The following is a 19776-nucleotide window of genomic DNA, read 5'->3' as shown; positions in this document are numbered from 1 at the left end:
CTGTCCTGTTTAATGCCATTTCTTTTGTGATTGTTTTCTTCATCCTCTCCCATAAAATGTTATGTTTTGAATATGTAATTAGTAATGTCTTTCAGACTGCAACAGGACTTCTCAGTGTCTCATTTTTCTCTAACTCTTCCTTGTACTTTCTATCTAAAGATATAGCTGAAGGGAAGAACTCTACCTTCAAAAAATACTTAAAATGATGAAGTGATGCTTAGGATTTCTGCACCTTTATTTGAAGTTGGGTTGCCATATTGAGGTATTAGTATAATAAAGGGACGTTGATATACATTAAATGTGTCAGTAGCTTGTTAAAAGGATGCTGTAAGGTTACCAAGGGTATTGGAATGGGATCGTACAGAATGGTATAGTTCATATCAAGTAAGAACAGTAATTACCTTATGACTCAATTTCAATACATTACACTAGAAAATTCTCAAAATTGTTTGTTGGTCATGGACGTGGCAGTTCTAGTCTGCTTCATGGGAAGCAGTTCTAGTCTTCCTTTTAGACTAGAGGGAAAAGTACAGGTAGCAGTTGCTTGAGGCAATTAATGTCATGTTATCGGAGTGATTATAATGCTTTTATTTTTTGCTGGTGAAGGAAAATGGGGATGTTGAAGCATGGGTAAATGAATAAGCACTCTAGGATTTATCTGTGTTGGGACAGACCAAGTTCAGTGAGCTGGCATAGAGAAGGACAAGGAATTGTCATCAGTGATGCTTATCCTCAAGACAGTTGGGTTTTGCACCAGTTGACAAACCTGCTTAATCCAGTCAATGTAAATCCTCCTGTGTCTGTCTGCAGTAGTATTTTAGCTCACATAGGGGTACATTTTGGTAACAAATGTCTTGGGCATCCATATAACGGGGACTGGAGAGGTTTGCTTCGTTGTTAAATACAGGTACTTTTCAGCAGTAGATGGAGGTGCAGAGAAGCATGCTGAGGACAGGGAAACTAGAGATGTTCATCCTGAAGAAAAGCAGTTCCTCTCTGGTTTTGCTGATCCATACTTTCTAGTTAGTATTTCTTTCTCTGTTTTTAAAGGATTCAAATGGAGTTGAACTTGTTACCCAGCATAAAATAAAGAGCCACAAATCCAGTGTGCAACTGCAGTAGTTACAGAAATCTGTAGCTGAGGAAGGTTGGACAATTCCTGTTAAGTTTTATACTTTCTGCCATTCTGGAGGTCAATAGAATTATTGTTAAATTGGCCCAGCCACTTGGCTAGTACCTGACAGGGCATGTCTTCAATTTTGGACACAAGGGAATGTCATCTTTGCCAAACGGTAAGTGTTGAATTTCCACGCTTGTCTCTCTAAAGCCAGCACACTTTTCTATGGCAGCAATTCTTCCATTCACATTTGATGGGTATATTTACACCATACAGAAATTTCTCTGTAAACTTTAAACAGATTTTCTGGAAGTAGTACAATTATGTGCAGGTCTTACCCTAAGGTACTGTAAAACCTACCTTCTAGTTTTCAAGAGACTGTTTGGTGTGTCTGTGCTGTATCATACAGGCTTAGCGTTCTTCCCGTTCTGCTCTGCCCTTTTTGCCCCTAAGAATAGTGCAAGTGGAAGAAGCAGTTGAAAGCAGCCTTCAGAGAATGTGTATTTGCACAGGTACTCTGGAGTGACTTCCAGCACTAACTGTGCCTGTGCTTTCTCCTCATAATTGACTTGACATGTTTGTGCATAGCCAGTAACCTCAGCTTTCCAAAGAAAATTTTGAATTTTGTGTGAAGTGGTGATTTACCTTTAATCTTCTCCCTTGAAGCCCTATTAGCATTCACTTAAAAAGATTATTAGTTGGAACTCTAGCAAAAAAATATGTTGCTGGTTAGTGGTTAAAAATAGCAGAGAGTTCTCCCACAAAAGCAACTGAATTCTGTGTTAATCTTTACACAGGAGCATTTAGATAGTGTTTTGTATGCTTAAATACTGACATGATATGGCCCAGGTAGACTGCCTGGTAGACAATTAAGACCTTTTCCACCCAAGGACATTGTTTTTTAAAGCATTTGGCTAGTTCATATGTACATATATATATATAATATACACACAAACACACTCTTCGGGTGGGTTTGTTGGGTTTTTTTAATTGTCACAAGCTTATGGTCTTTGCTTAGCCACCAGTTTTGCCACTTTCCTACCTCTATAAAATATTTTTATAATTATTTAAATGCCATAAATAGGTCAACAAGATACTGTTGAGCTATTATTTGGAGAAAGGTGATGTATTCTGTTTATGTGGGGAATCAACCAATGTCACAGAATCACAGAACGACTGAGGTTGGAAGGGACCTCTGGAGTTCATCTAGTCCAAGGCCCCTGCTCAAGCAGGGCCACCCAGAGCCAGTTACCCAGGACAGTGTCCAGACAGCTTCTTCTCCCAAGTAACTAGCGATAGAACGAGAGGAAATGGCCTCAAGTTGCACCAGGGGAGGTTTAGATTGGATATTAGGAAAATTTCTTTACTGAAAGAGTGGTCAAACGTTGGAATAGGCTGCCCAGGGAGGCGGTGGAGTCACCATCCCTAGAAGTGTTCAAAAAACGTGTAGACGTGTCACTTCAGGACATAGTTTAGTGGGCATGGTGGTGTTGGGTTGGTGGTTGGACTTGATGATCTTAAAGGTCTTTTCCAGCCTTAATGATTCTGTGAATATCTCCAGGGGTGGAAACTCCACAACCTCTATGGGCCATCTGTACCAGTGTTCAGTCACCTTCACAGTAAAAGAGTGTTTCCTGATGTTCAGAGGGAACGTCCTGTGTTTCTGTTTGTGCCCATTGCCTCTTGTCGTGCCACTGGGCACCATTGAAAAGAGCCTGGCTCCATCCTCTTTGCACCCTCCCTGTAGGTATTTACACACATTGATGAGATACCCCCAAGCCTTCTCTTCTCCAGGCTGAACAGTCCCAGCTTTCTTAGCCTTTCCTCATATGAGAGGTGCTCCTGTCCATCATCTTTGTGGCCCTTTGTTGGATTCCCTCCAGTGTGTCCATGTCTCTCTTGTACTGAGGAGCCCAGAACTGGACACAGCACTCCAAGTGTGGCCTCACCAGTGCTGAGTAGAAGGGAAGGATCACCTCCTTTCACCTGCTGGCAGTGCTTTGTCTAATGCAGCCCAGGATACCATTAGCCTTCTTTGCAGCAAGGGCACATTTATGGCTCATGTTCAACTTGGTGTCCACCAGGACCTCCAGGTTCTTTTCTGCCAAGCTGCTTTCCAGCTGGTCAGCCCCCAGCATATATTGGTGCATGGGGTCATTCTTCTCAAGGTGCAGGAGTTGGCACTTCTTGAACTAACTGTTCTCCCTTAGTGTTATATTTTAGTAGGCAAAGGTAGTTGCCAGCTGGAATGACAGTTCCATGTTGCTGAGACTTTGTAAATTCGCATGCCACTTGGGAGCCTGGAAGAGCTGAAGAACCTCAGTTACTTCTCCAGGTTGGAGACTCTGCTCTGTCTGCTAGTAAAGTATGTCCTTTGCTGCAGCTTAGGAAAGAAGGAAAAAAATCCTGGAAATAGATCCAACATTTTCCTCTTCTAAGCATCTCGTATTTTCTGTCTAGATTATTTAACTGTCATAGAAAATTAGGCATAGAATAGTAGATGATTAAAATATATGTAAATGCACTTCACTGACTTTCATGTTCTCAAATGCTTTCGTTAGTAGCATACTATATCCTCCCCATCTTTTGTAGCTAAATGGTCTATTGTGTCTTGTCATGGGCCCTAATGTTCTTCAGAAAAGATATGAATCCTGATTTTTGTGTGCTCAAGCCCTCTTTTAATCTCATAAATACTGTGAACATGACTGTAGTCGGTAAATGAGCCAGCTTCCTACAGGTTTTACAGATAGTGTGAAAAGGATAAATGGCTTCACATGACGTCAGATTGGGATGGCTTTTTCATGAGGGAAGGGTATGGGACATCTTGTTTTCCATCTGCTTTTAATAAATTTCATCAGAATAAAAAGGTCTTCCAAAGTTTATTAAGAGAATATTTTTCCTCTGGTTTGAAAAACACTCTTCTGTTTCACTTGCATTTTTAAGGAAATCTGGTCCCATGATCCAAGTGTTAGAATGGGAAACCAGGAACTTCTGATAAAAATTATAAACATAGATTATAAACAAAGTTTTGGGGTTTGTTTTGGGTTTGTTTTTTTTTTAATTTTCTGGGAGTTTGGTATTCCAGTGGGTATTTAAATCTTTCATTCTAAGTAATTCATCCTTTAGCAGGGGAGGTTTGAAGGTGTTGCCTTGATTTTCTTCAGGAGCCAATGGCTAGAGTACTCTGTCCCACATTGGTAGATTCTTTGTGAAGTGTCTATTCAGTATCCTTTCCATTTCTTTAGCCTGAAGTATTTTTTCGTAGACACTTCCCTTTAAATAGCAAGTTATCATCCCCACCAAAGGTCTCACAGGAAGTTTATGACCAAGAGACCACTCTGGGTTCACAGTGGCAGCAGGTTGAGGCTGGTAACGTGTCCATTTCACAGCTTTTCTTAAATACCCCCCTGGAGGAGTCTACAGGTGACCTTGTGCACAATGGATTTTCATACTAGAATTAAGGAAAGATGCACTAAACTTTGAATAATTGTCTGATGGTTGGTTGTATTATCTCCTATTTTTTCTTGTTTGATTGGATGCATAGAAATATGGATTTGATGAGGGTTTCCTTTTAACTCTCTAGGCATTTCACATGTCATTTTCTGGTGTCCTGGAGAAAACAGGCTAAGATATTCTGTCTTGGAGAGCATTGTTTCCGCTGGTAGAAGGGCTACAGTTGTACGAAAATGTTGAATATATAGAGTATGTGTGTTATTTTAAGTCAGTATACTGGATATGTTCGATTTTAAAAAGCATCGTAGGTCAGGATTACCTCATAGTTAGAGATGTGTTCATAAACATCTATTTGAGTTGATATCCTACTCTATTGCATCTTTGGTGTAGGTGAAAAGAAAAGCTGGAGCACTCATTTTTTAGATGATACAGATAAAGCATGTGGTGGTACGAAAATTTTTTTAAAGTCTGATTTTACTGTTTTATGAAGCGAGGTGGCATCTCTCGGACTTTCTCTTTTGTACTTCCTGGTAATTGCTTTTGCCATTTATACTTTAAGGAATTAATAAGTTAGCTCATCGTGTGCCAAATGTAAGATGGCATTCTTTTACTGAATGGATAACTAAAGTCTGAAAAATCCTGCAGTTGTCCAGCTTGCAAATATGATCTGATAGCAGGTTAGCTCAGAAGAACCTGACTTTCAGAATGCGTAGGTTCCATTCAGATGGAGAGGCACTGGCTCGGTGAAACGTTGCCCACTTGCAGAAATGTCATTACTCTTAGTTATTGAAAATTTTCTTAACGCACTGAATATACATTTAATTTAATTCATAAATATGTCATCTTCCCATCATCTTAAATCAAGTTAATGATGTCAGTGTCCACAAGTACTGAAGCAGCCCAAAATCAACACTCCAACAACAGCTTCCACTTCATACTTGCTGTTGAATGATGGACTTTCTTTTCCCAATTACTTGGTTTGGAAACACAGTTGTGCCATTCTGTGTAATTCATTCTAAGATCAGATTCCTAATAGGGTGTTAGATTGTGAAATAATGAAATTAATCATCTTAATTCTTACATGCCAGCAAATTGCAAATGTCCAGTAAGAACCAGACTGTCTGCACGAGCTGTATATTATAGCTTTATATATTATATATTGCAGAGCTAGTGTGTCAGTCGTCATTCCCAGAGCAGTCTCTGCAATTGTTATCCAGGGGAGTTTAAGCACTGAAGTCTGAAATGCATCACTATGGGCAGGTGTCCTGAGGGGGAGGGCTAGATATGCCTCTAATGCCAACGATGTACTAAGTTTTCCTTTACTTGAGCATAACTTTCTCTTAAGATGTGCAGAGTGAGATTTCACAGGTGCTTATTATGGCCAAGAGCATCTGACGTATTCTTGCTAGGCATGGTCTTACTACTAGGATAAAAAGGGAAAAGAATTACTGAGGATATATGATTTTACAGAGCAGCTGGATTGATGGCAATGTTTCAGTAATCTCCTAACAGTCAGTTCCCCTGCACATGGGATTACAAATGAAGCAATCTTTCATCAGTGCAGCTTTCTCCTGCTGTGTGATTCTCATATGCCCAGTTTAATTGAAAAATGCATTTTCCTGAATAGTGCTACCTAGGTGGGGTTCCAGTCCTTTCACTGTTCTACTTCCTTCTATTAGATCATGCATATGAAAAATGACATAAAAGCCATCAGAATAGGTCATACCCCACTTAATAGATATATTTGTTAAATTTAATAAATGCATCTCTCTAGAATACTCAGACAGCCAGGATACATTTGGCCTATCAAGTGCTAAAACTGCAGTTAATAAACAGGCAAAACATATTTTATTTGGAGCAAATGCTGCACAATTCAGTTTTGGTGAATTCTGATTTAAACTGTTATAAGTGAGACAAATGAAAAATGTTCTCTTTAGACCAAGGGAATTAGGTGCAACAAATTAATGTTCAGATTTATATATTTCTATGGATTATTTAGTAATTCCCAAACCGTCTGCAAATTCAGTACACATCAAATACTGTTGTGGGATTCGTACTCTGACTTTTAGAAGTGTTTATAGAAAATGATAGGTAACTGACTTTTTCAGGTGGTAGACTTTTAGGTTCTACTGCACTTTTGAATTTTACTGTGTATTATAAGGTTGGCAGATAAATCTGATCATTTTTATCAGTAAGTAAGACCGATAGTTTATAAATAAATATAAAAAACTATGTTTCATTCAGAGTTTTTTGCCCAAAAGAGTGCCATAACATGGAAGTAGCATTTTCTCTGCATTCTAATCCAGAGCTTTTGAGGCTGTGAATGGTGAATTATTTTTTTGAGACAATATTATTAATTTAACCAAATTGAATGAGGAGAGGGTGAGAGGAAGGAAAGGAGACCATAGAAATGGACAAAAAGGCTTGAAGTTGTGAAAGAAAAGAAGGGTCTTTAATTTCTATTTAATAACTTTTTCAGAGATAACACAGAATCACAGAATCACAGAATCACTAGGTTGGAAAGGACCTTTAAGATCATCAAGTCCAACCATTAATCCAGCACCACCATGTCCCCTAAACCATGTCCTGAAGCGCCACATCCACACGTTTTTTGAACACTTCCAGAGATGGCGACTCCACCACCTCCCTGGGCAGCCTGTTCCAATGCCTGACCACCCTCTCAGTGAAGAAATTTTTCCTAATATCCAATCTAAACCTCCCCTGGCGCAACTTGAGGCCATTTCCTCTCGTCCTATCACTAGTTTACTTGGGAGAAGAGACCAACACCCTCGTCGCCACAACCCCCTTTCAGGTAGTTGTAGAGAGCGATAAGGTCTCCTCTCAGCCTCCTCTTCTCCAGACTAAACAACCCCAGTTCCCTCAGCCGCTCCTCATAAGACTTGTGCTCCAGACCCCTCACCAGCTTCGTTGCCCTTCTCTGGACATGCTCCAGCACCTCAACATCCTTCTTGTAGTGAGGGGCCCAAAACTGAACACAGTATTCAAGGTGCGGCCTCACCAGTGCCGAGTACAGGGGCACAATCACTTCCCTACTCCTGCTGGCCACACTATTCCTGATACAGGCCAGGACGCTGTTGGCCTTCTTGGCCACCTGGGCACACTGCCGGCTCATGTTCAGCCGGCTGTCAACCAGCACCCCCAGGTCCCTTTCCGCCCGGCTGCTCTCCAGCCACTCCTCCCCAAGCCTGTAGCGTTGCACAAGCAACACAAGCTTTTTGTTTCGGACTGACTTTATCCCACAAACTTCCTTTAAACTCTGCTTTGAACTGAGGGGGAAATGCAGTCATTAATCAGATGACTGGCTGTTAAATATTTAAAAATTATAAATGTGCGCACATGTATAGCCATATATTGATATTTAATTTTAGTTAATAACTAATTTATGTAGCTGTCAGGTAGATAAGGGTCTGTTGTAATTATAACCTTCTTTCACTGAAGGTAAAGAGTGTTACAGCAGCCTTCTTACAAAATTAGACAAAATTTCAAGACCTTGAGTTTCATAGCAGGCTGTAAAGATGGCAGAGGGTGATTCTGATTCTTCCTTGATGAAGCAGTGTGGAAATTCTCCTGAACCTTTGCTCAAAGCTCTCTGCAACTGCATAGCCATGTACAAAACTAAATTTGCATTGAAGTCCATCCCTAATGAAAAAGACACCTAGGTCCTATTGAAATTAATCATTACATGGTAATAAATGTTTTCCTGAATTGGATCTTCCAAGCTTTCTCATGATTTGAACACTGTTCACTACCAGAAAACTGGTTATAACATGATCGACCTGCAAAAGGACAATCGCTCTGGATAGAAGTTAAACATCTTTGGGTATTTTTATATTTAAGACAAATAGTCTGCCAGGCAAATCTAACTGAAACATTATTACATGTTTCTGCTTACAGGAGGAAACTCACTTGAGTTGTTTTTATAATGTGATTTGGGAAACATTGAAATCCACGTAAGCTGAAAAAGCAGAAGCAGCATGAAATGGGAAAGAAATGAAAGTTATAAATTTGTGACTTTTTAAAAATATATTAGAAGCACATTCTTTTCAGTGTGGTTCCAAATATTGCAGCTGTTCTTAAGTTCAGAGGTGTATTTCTTCTAAAGTTTGGTTCTTAGGCAACAGGGTATTGTCTAAGGCTATAGGATGGTTATTCTCTTACTGACTTCCAGGAAAAATTTCTTAGGTCAGCTGTTTCATAATACCTTAAATGTTCATTTTCTGAGAACTTGAAAAAGGAAAAGTCTTTTCACCTTACTGAACAAGATTTTCATACACATAAGAAATTTCTGAAATCTGAAAAACTACTGCTGCTGCGTACTCTTGCCCTAGTGGTGGTGTCTCTAAGGGACGGAAAATAAGAACAAAGAAATACTGTTTCCCATGATTCTTGTTCTTTCAGTCTCAGTTCAACCCTAGAGAGAGGCATATTGCCGTGTAAAATTTTCCAGATAAGAAGACCTACGGCATAATTTCACAGGCTAATCAGGAGAAGAGAAGAAAGTTTGAACCTGATGGGGTGGTCATGTTTCTCTGTCAGTATGGATCTGAGCATCGCCAGTTGGGCTAATTTCCAGTATCTCACAGTAATGGTTTTGCATATCACTCTCTTATCATCATCTTCAAAGTGTGCAGGCAACAAAGCCACTCTCACACCTTCCAGTAGGCAGGTCACTTTGAATAAAGTTGTCATCAGAGCTACTCTCTAAATTACATTTGACTAATATATATTGGTACTATACAAATGAATTAGTTCAACACTGAATATGGCATAATTGTGCTTTGCAGCTTGCTAACATTGTAATTATGTAATTATGACACCTAGTAGCATGTAACGTTATAATCTTAGAATGTTTGATTCAGTAAAACACCATAGAAATAGCAATATGCTTGAAATTCAGTGGCGCTTAACTCTTTGTGGTAAGGCACAGGCTTCAGTGTGATTAAATTCAAGCACGTGCTTGAAACTTCCTCTGACTTGGGCAGAGGCTGTAGGAAATACACATGCTATTTTCTGGTATATTCTCTCCTTTCACGTAAGTTACAGATATGAAACCCACAGGATATACAAGTGTCTTGACCGCCTTCCTGACTGTAGAATTTGCATTCATCACAGGTACAAAAAGCCTTTTGAGCCATAAGTGTTACCTCTCAAAACCCTTACTTGTGCTACTAATACTTTGTATTTTGGAGTTTCCTGCATAAACCCTTATTTACAACACATCTCAGTAGAAATGACTTGTGGGGGAATACAAGTGCTTTCTGAATGTGAAATACATCTGTTCATTTGCATCACGCTTGTGGAAGTGCTGCTGGCGTAACTGTGGGTTACAAGTATGCTGTCAGTCTATGTAAGAGCTCTAATATAAATGCAGATGTACAGGTAAATAATGTTTTGTTTTGTTTTGAAGTATTCACCAAGGCAAAGCCCTTTAAGGAGATCTTGTTTTCATATTTACCAGCTTGGAGGAGTTTTGATTCATACAGCTGACAAGATGCCAACATTCAAATTTAGTTAAAACCTGACCGCATTACAGCAGTGCAGCTCCTTTGGGCACGTGCTCATGTTGAAGATTATGAACGATGACATTGAATTAGCGCATAAAGTAGGCATGCAACTGAAAGCGGCATCTAAACGTTACCTCTTACCACATGCACTGTAATAAATGATGGTGTAAAAGTTCTTAGTGAATCCTAATTGTGACATACAGCATTTGCATGATTTAAACTGTCTTCAGACTGGTATGAAATAATATGTGTGCATGTGCAAATGAAGCCATCACTATGACTCAAGCACTCTGTATTTTCGGCCATTAAGAAGAATAGGGAGGTTGCTGACACTTTTTAGTTTTGTCATTCTGAAACCACATGCTCAAAAGCAACCGTAACTTTGTGAAAAACACGTGAATGGTCACTAATAAGGTGGTGAATATGAGGCCATAAGACTCTGCATTTGTACCAATTCACTTGAGCTGGTTCTCAAACCCCTATTTGTTGAATCATTACATATTCTATCATGTCAACGTCGTTTTACAAAGGAAGTTTGGTGTTGGGTCAAAACTATGGTATGTAATTTGATGTTACTACTTAATTAGTATTTAGAAGAGGTATTTTGGGTGCACTTTGTTTCTAATCTGGTTTAAGACCTTAAATTGCTTTCTAGAACTTCCAAAATTACAATTGCCAATTTTAAAGCTGCTTTTCAAGTAAATTCAAAAGTCTTGCACATAATAATGATTGCAGAGCTTTTCATCTAATAGATAGGCTCCTTGAAAAGAAAAAATAACAAATAGTTACTTTCAGAAATACTAAATAATGAACTATGAACTAAATAAAAATGACAGTTTGAAAGATAACTAATGGATTGCTGGCATTCCAGGGCAGCAAGTGGAGCTGTTCCACATGAAATTTCTGTCATTGTAACTATGCCAGTTAAGGGCTGGGGTAAATATGCCCCAGAGTCCAACATGGGAAACAATGTTGTATGCCAATAAAAAGTAGATAAAGTTACAAAATAGCATAGTTTTTGCCACTCCAGAGGGGACTCCCAACACCTCTGTTGGGATTTGTCGTGGTAGCTTGGCTAGTACAGTTTTTTTTGCAAAGCTTTACAAGTAGAAGTGAGATCTAGGGCCATTGTGGACAAATGGCTTCTAGCAATCCAGCGTCCACCAGAAGCTTTTGTAATAAATTTTATTTCTTTTCCTCTGCTCCTTCTTTGCTTTTCACTCCATGTGTCTCTTTGTGGGATAACAGAATAGTCTTGAAAGGAGGTTGTAGTAGTATTACCCTTCTGTCTAATTCCCCAGCTAGATGCTGTTTCTAGCTGCTGCAGTTGAGTAGTAATGCCCCATAGGGAGATGCCTGCAGTGAGCCCAAGAATGAGTGAAGCTTCTTTAGAGATGATGGTAAGTCTGAGAAGCATTTTACTGAAGCATCAGAAGTGAGCCTGTCTCTCATCCTGAGAAAGAAAGTGTTTGGGTGCCTGAAGGAGAACTTTGGGTGCCTGAAGGAGAAGCAGCAATTGTGCTCCCTCACCCCAAATCCAGAGTTGCTGGGAGGTTTGAGGTCCCAACTGAGCATGGGTTTATCCCAAGGTCATGGTTGCTTTTGAGCACATACTCTCAGAGGGACAAAATGTTTTGACATCCTCCTTATTCTTCTCAATGGCAGAACTTAGCAGAACTCTACAAGGACACAATGCGCCAAGCAACAAAAAGTTTATTATAGGAAGATTGTCATGGAGTTTTTGTCCTACTGGTCTGATGGGAGATGAAATTTTGAAGAGCAGCCTAGAATCTCTGTGTTCAGCACCTAATAATGAAGATATTCACCACACAAAGAAAATCCCTGAAACAGGCTGGAACGCACATCCTAGCCTCCAGCTGTGTCTGTACTGCCTGCTTATTTAGGGAATTGTCTTTTGCAGGGTGGGGGAATTGAGTTGGCAGCTGTGAAAAAGGGAGGGAATACTGTATTGATGGGTAACAGCCAGGCTGTGTGTGGCTTTCCATTAGCGTAACTGATGATTCAAGTAGCCGTCAATACTCAGAACAAAATCAACACTGAAAAAATTGATCTTGGACTTTGCCAGCTAGTGTCAATAACTGGAGATCCTAGAGCAAAATTTTTTAGCAGTTTAGAGATTGAAACAATTGTTTGCAAATCATTTACTCAATGCAGACACAGCTGCCTCAGTCTGATGGACTCCAGCACAGCTTCTAAGCCAGGCACTTCCAATTTCTCACTATCGTTCAGTGTCTGATTCATCATGTCAGATGGGCTTGATTCATTTTGGCCATTGTTTCCCCGCTTGTAAAATGGATGCGATCATAATCTGCTGGTTGCAGTATCTGTCCGCCTCACTTGAGCTATTGTGCAGGTCAGTTAATGTCCGTGCTGTGCGCCACAGCTGAACGGGAAACAATGGAGCCTGCAAGCGCCGGCCACGACCTGATCCCAGCTGGGTAGCGTTGAGGGAGAGACTTTGTGCACGCATCCCTCCCAGCCTCTAGGGATTTGGATATAGTCACGGTATCGTGATGAGAGTTGGGTGCCCCTCTCTGTCAGCCTGGCAAGCCCAGCCGTGCCTGCGCCGTGGCCTCCCAGCGCACGTCGCGCCAGCCCTGGTGCTGCTCCTCCGCTGCCGGAGCTCAGGTCCTTCTCCCTCTGCTCTTCCCCTCCATGCACCGTTTGTCCCTTTCCAAGGGCAGGAGCTCTCTTGCAGGTAACGCAGAGAGTGTCAGCAGCAGGGAGCAGACAGGAGTTGCGGAGGACTGGCACTGCCCAGAGAAAAGGGGCGATGGGGGCACAGCACCCCCAGCGCCACGCCCTGCTGCCGCTGCATGGGCTGCAGCTCTGCGCCGCTGTCCTGCACGATCCTCCGGGGATGGGGAGGACAGCGGGAATGAGGGGAGCTGCACCCCAAAACCCTTCCAGCTTCTGGGTCCGAAAGGCTTGCAGGCACCAAGAAGCTCAGCAGTCCTGTAATGCTTTCGTGTGGTCCATGATGACTTGGTGTTATAACGTGCTCAACCATGGCTCCCTGCAAGGCACTCGGACACCAGACTTCTCGCTCGGGCCGTTAACGTCAGCTTCTTTTTGTAAGCAACGTTAATGTCAGCAACTTTTTTGTAAAGTCTTTTCATCCCTAGCTAATGAAAATTAACATCTGTCCTGTGATACAACGTCTGCTCAGAATATCGAGGTGCTTCCACCTGTCTCTCCTCTGATAGAAGGAGACGCATTAATTTGATAAAGGATTAGTGTAACTGCAGTGGGGAGACGGAATCAGACTTGCCTTCCATGCTGAAGATTTATTGAGTATCTTATAATATTGTTTTCAATAAAATGAACACAAAGGGAAAAACAATTCAGTGTTATGTAGGCTTTCTATACTATTCTAGTAAGTCATTCTAATGAACAAATTAAATCACAGAATTAGATTTTGTGGACAGATTAGGCTTACTGTCTACTAAAGCAATTCCTGTTTAAACAGGAAAATTTGTTTTAAAACATCTTTTTACAAGATTCAGGACCCATGTTTGCCCCAGGGCTGAGGTTACAGTTTTTTGTTTCGTTTTGATGTTCTGATTTTGGTGCAGTAATAGGGCGGCAGAGAGGTGTGTCAGCTATCTCATGGTGGTCTTTAAGAGATGTATTGCAGAACAGAGCCCTACTGCGTCGTCATTGATAAAGGCACCGAAGCAGCTCCAGCTCTAATTCTGGTGACTTGGTGAGGAACCTTACTGAGGGCTGCTGCAATGGGTGCAGTGTACTTCTGTGGTGGTACGGCACGGTATAAGATTGGGAGGGAAATAACATTCAACAGATTCTACTGAGGGGTCTAAAGCTCTGGTGTGTATAGAAATTTAGATGCCCTTTCTCGCTGATGATACTGGGAAATAAGTGAGCCCCTACAGAGTGACATAAAGGGTCTAGCAGTAGCGTGGTGATTCCTCATCCCTGAATTGCTACAGGCTTCAGATGTGGGTGTGAAGCAGTGACACTCAGGGGGTCCTTAACAAAGTGGAGAGAAGCCAGTCTGAATAAAAGCTTTTGTATCATCGGCTGTCATGCATGTGCTCATGTGTGGTCTCAGGTGTGCAAGCATTTGCACTCTAGTAACATAACCTTTACCGTCTTCGATTATGAACCATTTAGCTCTGTATCGCCTGCTTACTAATTACATTAGTGCATGATTAGCAGTTATTTATCTTTGTTGCGATGGCTTGCTTACTTGAATGTGCCCTTGTGCACCGAGCTCCCTCAACGTACTTGTAAATAGTGTGTTGCTCCTAAAAAAAAATTTTTTTTAATGGCAGGGAAGAGGGAAATCAGGAGTAGATTAACTTTGACGTGAGAAGAGAGGTGGAAAAATGAAGCACCACAACTTCCAAGCTTATTTTTAACAGTGAGTTGGACAGTCTGTCCTGGACACCCGATGGAGCTGAAAAGTGCTTTGATTGTTCTCACCTTGCTTCAAGTAAAAAAAAAAAAAAAAAAAAAAGCCAAACCAACTTGGATAATACTGCACAGCTTTAGGTCCTGGTTGCTTGTAAAATAATTTGCCTACAGATATCTATTACTACTTAAGATTTTTAGCAAAGAAAGACTTCAGTATTTTGGCAAAGTTATATGCATTAAAAGAGTGAATGTTTCTTCAGATTTAGTGTGTTGTAGTAAGCCCAATTTAATACAGTAATTGTTGTGGTGATTTAGGATTTAAGAGCTGTAATGAGCTTTGGTAGTGATCATTTAAGAGGAAAGGGAAATAACAAAAACATTCCTGCCTGTAGGCGTGTTGACTTATGGCAGTGTGTTGAGTTGAAGGGAATTGATTTGTGCTTCTTTTAAAAGTGAGGGGAAGAGTCCAGGGACTTTTAAAGCGCAGACCTGTGATCTGTTATGTGGTGGCAATGTGGGTAGGAAAAGGTATTGAACAATTCTAGTTAGTATTTCAAAAAAATACCTTACTTATCAGCAGTGGTCATCATAAGAGTTTTGACTATCACAAGCCTTTATGTTTTTCTTTATCAAAAGAAAACAATCTCATAACAGTAAATTATTACTTCAGTAGCATTGGAAATAACGTCCTTAGAAATGCTGGCTCTTTCAGATGATTTCTGTGTTGAAACTTCCTTGCAGATGAATTACTTCAGAAAGAGCAAAACTATTCTGATGATGTTTTGGCCAATATGATCAGCGAACCCAGGATCAGCTATGGAAATGATGCTCTCATGCCTTCATTGACGGAAACTAAGACCACAGTTGAACTTCTTCCAGTGGATGGAGAGTTCAGCCTAGACGACCTTCAACCATGGCATCCCTTTGGTGTTGATTCTGTTCCAGCCAATACTGAAAATGAAGGTATGTACAATAGAGGGAGAAACGACAGAATAATTTGAGTTGAGTTTTGTGATTTCTTTTCACATAGTTCCCTGAAAATTGACATCTTTCTGATGTAAGCAGGATAGAGGTTCTCAAATGTAAGTTTAGAACTGGTCTGCCACGTTAGCTGTGTCTCTTTGATGGAACAGAAAGCCCTGACTAAAATTTGGAATTTAGACACAGTAAATTTCAATGTTGAGCTTACTTTCCTTTAAAAACAAATCAAAATAAATTCTATCAAATTATGAGTGACAATCTTCTGAAATACATGGCAATGAGCTAAGGGAGATAAATAAGTTGTTAGGTTTGTGCCATGATGAAATGAGCGTCTTAGTTAAGGAAGAGCTTTTTATTTGCTGCCATGAAAATGATGACAGATCCAGCACAATCCTAGCATAAGGGTTGATTTTATTTCACCACCGCTACTGGTTGTCTGGAATGTACTGCAGAAATGTTCCTGCTTACTCAGCAAAGCAACTGGCTAGTGAAAACTTTTTTCCTGAGGAGTATTTTATGTTGCTCATGGACTAATTTATTGAAGTGACTGCATAATACTTTAATAATTTATGTATAAGCTGGAATTGGTAGTTTACTTAGGTGCTAGAGCCAATTAATCAGAAACCTGAGGGACTTTGATCATGTAATTCAAGTTTCTCCTACTGTGTTTGTTTTCCTTTATTAGTTCAACTCCACCCTCATTAGTGATAAGTTAATCACAATAGTGAAAGTTTGTTACTGCAAAGCAGTGGTGGATTCACAGAGGCTGGAGCTACAGAAGTCTTTCAGGCAAATTTGTGTTTTGTGGATCTGTGATTTGTAGCTGAACTGCACAGACATCAATATCCTCCAGAAGTCTTTTGAAACCATTGGCTTAGGCTATACCTGCTCTCAGAATGAGTTTTGAGACCAACCGTTACACATGATGTGTGAGTGACTGGGCAGCTGGGTGCAAGGGAGATAAAAAAACACGGCGCGTGGGCATGGATTTGGCAGGTCTGGTGTTGGTGACAGGTGGAATCGGTGGAGTCAGAACCAGTTTTGTGATCAAAGTGGGCCACCCCCAGGAGTCAGAGAAGCATAAGATCAGGTAAAAGAAAAGACATGGCTAGAATCTGAGCAAAGGTGAACAAATCTGTGAGTTAGAAGTATACCAGATTTGAGGGGACGAGGACAGGCTGGTCAGGAGCTAAAATCAGACCTCCAGAGAGTTCGCACTGCAGGTAGGGACCAAGAAAAAGAGCAGAGAGCGCTGGAGCAAACTCAACAGACTGGCCAGCAGCAAGAACCAGAAGACGGGGGATGATGATGAAGACTCCAGACGAGTCTGGAGGGCATTTACAGCCAAGTGATGTGCTGAGCAGCCGAGAGCAGCTGGCGGGATTGCATCAGGTGCTGGCACGTAGTCCAAACAGCTGACCAGGCTGGCAGGCTCAACCTCAGTTGCCTGGGGAATCGGCTGCAGCTCACTCCAGCACACGTGCCAAGGCTGCCTGCCAGGAGCAGGCTACAGTCTGGCTGGTGGTGTCTGTCCTGCAGGAATTTCCCAGTACAGCTCTTGCTGCAGTTTTTCCCATAGCTGAGGCATACAGGGCATCAATTTCTATACCCGTTGCCTGCTTTCATGAAACTTTGACCAGGGTGGAGGGCATGTGGGGTTAATTACTTTTGAAGTCTGTCCTCCCAGCTTTCAAAATATACTGATTTTGGTCACCAAGTTCAGAAGTTATTCGGTAGACAGGTGCACCCAGACATACCCACAGTTTAATTACACAAACCTTTTTTCCCTTCAGAAACATGGCTAAGCTCAGAATTTAATAATGAAAGGTACGTACTTCACTGTGACACTGAATTCCCATGCAGAAGTACATTGAGCATGGTTCTCCTTTTAAAATGTGTGACAGCAAATAAGAAACAAAAACTCTCCTGCCTTGAATAACATACTGTTTAATTATAAATCCTGTGTATTTTAATATATTTTGTTGCAGCACTTCTTAATGTTTACTGGGGGAACATCTTTTAACTTTCATGCCTTTAAGTTGTTGGGGTTTAGGGGTTTTTGGATAACAGATTGTATTTGTCATGAAGTTACTGCAGCAAACAATTCTGTTAGGCCAACCATTATCAGCGTTTAAGTCTGCACAGTTAGAAATAGAAATTATTGCATGACTTAAACCTCTTCAAGTCTTTCTTGTTTCCCATTATACTTCTCTGTCATCTACCCAAAGCACAATATTGCTAATGTGATCATGCTTACAATACCTTTTTTCTCTCTTTAGATACCCTCTCTATACCTTTGCTCGTAGTATCAAAGGGGAATTTCACAGCCTCATCTTTTTCCTTTGTGTTTGTCTCCCACCTCTTTGTTCCAGAATCCCAGGACTGTGTCATTTTTCCTCACTTCCCATGCCTGTTTTCTTCCATGACCATGGTCTAATCCCAGGCTTTGTCTAAATTGCTTCCAAAAACATGTCTGTCTTGTTGTAGTATGCTTTGGAAGTAGCAACCTCCTCACTGTAAAGAGCAGTTGCACTGTATAAGCAATAGTTTTCTTCAGTGCTGAACAGGCACACCAGGTAAATCATTTACCTGACTGCAGTTCGCATTACTGTCAAAACAAATTTCTAATGGGACCGTTGAAGTCTGAGAGGCAACTGAACAGATCCTGGGGCTGGCTGGGTTAGGACCTGGGATCCCACCCACTCCAGCACAGTCACAGCAACAGGACTTGTTTTTAACAAACCATTTGGGGAATGCTTAAACCAAAATGTGATTATGGAAAAAATGGGAGGAAATTCAGCTTTTAAGTCTTTGTTTCAAAGTATCCAGTGTTCTGCATACAAGCAATGAAGTTAAGATACTACAAAAAATACCTTAAATTTGTCATTAGTTCCCATGCCTGTTTTCTACGAGGATGATTAAGGGACTGGAACATCTCTCGTATGAGGAAAGGCTGAGAGACCTGAGGCTGTTTAGTCTAGAGAAGAGAAGGCTGAGAGGGGACCTTATAAATGTCTATAAATCTCTGCAGGGTGGCTGTCGGGAGGATGGAGCCAGTCTCTTTTCAGTACTGCCCAGTGACAGGACATGGGGCAATTGGCACAAACTGCAGCACAGGAAGTTCCACCTCAACATGAGGAAAAACTTCTTTACTGTGAGGGTGATGGAGCACTGGAACAGGCTGCCCAGAGAGGTTGTGGAGCCTCCTTCTCTGGAGACCTTCAAAACCCGACTGGACATGTTCCTGTGCAACCTGCCCTGGGTGATCCTGCCTTGGCAGGGGGGTTGGACCAGATGATCTTCGGAGGTCCCTTCCAACCCCTAACATTCTGTGATTCTGTGATTCTTCCATGGCCATGATCTAATTCCAAGTTTCACCCAGAGATATTAATAATATATTGGATTGGTATGTTGCTATGTAATCTCAAGGTTGAATAACTCCATTTGAAATTTTCCTGATCTAAACTGCACATTTAGATAAAAGGATAAGTTTTATGCAAACAGTTTATTTTACTAAAAATGCTTTTTCTGACTTTTCCATAGTGAAAAATAGTGTGTGAGTGAAAAATAGCCTAAATAAAAATACCTTGAAAATCTAAAATGGCTCAGTAGTTTCTGAAAGTCTTTTCTTTCATGTTATTTCCCTGAGGTAGTTCCAGTAAGTGCCCACAGAGATTAATCCAAAGCACCAGGTAAATACACTACACAATTTGCATGGCTGAATGTATGTCTAGCATATGAAGATACAAATCAGGTTAACGAAAAATACCCTCTGAGGACAGTGCGGAAGGCACCACCAAACTGTCAGGAAATTGTATTTTAACAATGAAAAATGCACCTTCAGAGGTGGGGGCAAAACCCTAACAGCTGTGAAACTCTGACACTGCCAAGCTCCCTGGGCATTTTGCCAATGACTAACTGGGTTTAGTGTTTTACCCTTTGTATTTTACCATGCAGTTACAGTCAGCCTTACTGATGGAGTGTTACTCATTACTAAGACTTTCACCTAACTCCACAAATACTGCATTACCCTGAGATCAGGTCCATGCTACTGTACAACAGAAACTTCCTCCACCTTCTTCTCCCTTCACCTCCTCCCATTTTTATTGCTACCCACAACCTGCTCGCTCAGTTCGCTGTGGCTGTGGGCATGTAGGGTTACAGAGTGCTGAGGGAGAGGGAGATAAAACACCTCAGCCTTCTAGGGAGCAGGTGGGGGCCAGGGCGATGGAGGAGGGTTCTGCAGGAGCAGTTTGGGTCATGTTGGTCCTTGGTTGTTTCTTCCCTTCGGTCCTTTCCAGT

At 41.1% G+C, this 19776-nt stretch overlaps 1 protein-coding gene across 5 annotated transcripts in view; it reads left to right on the top strand.

Annotated features, from left to right (window-relative positions):
• The window catches only part of APP (amyloid beta precursor protein), a gene marked incomplete at both ends in the record, with an annotated part of 237102 nt that overhangs the window by 194192 nt on the left and 23134 nt on the right, over positions 1–19776 (top strand). For all 5 annotated transcript variants that reach the window (XM_082010909.1, XM_082010908.1, XM_082010907.1 and 2 more), the window contains one exon: positions 15235–15456. In XM_082010909.1, coding sequence (XP_081867035.1) covers positions 15235–15456 — 222 coding nt within the window. The remainder of the gene's footprint in view (positions 1–15234; positions 15457–19776) is intronic.

Source organism: Phaethon aethereus (genome assembly GCF_964289735.1).
Source record: "Phaethon aethereus genome assembly, chromosome: 1".
Taxonomy (NCBI): Eukaryota; Metazoa; Chordata; class Aves; order Phaethontiformes; family Phaethontidae; genus Phaethon; species Phaethon aethereus.
The sequence above is the reverse complement of the archived record's forward strand: the minus strand, read 5'-3'. Positions and strand labels throughout refer to the sequence as shown.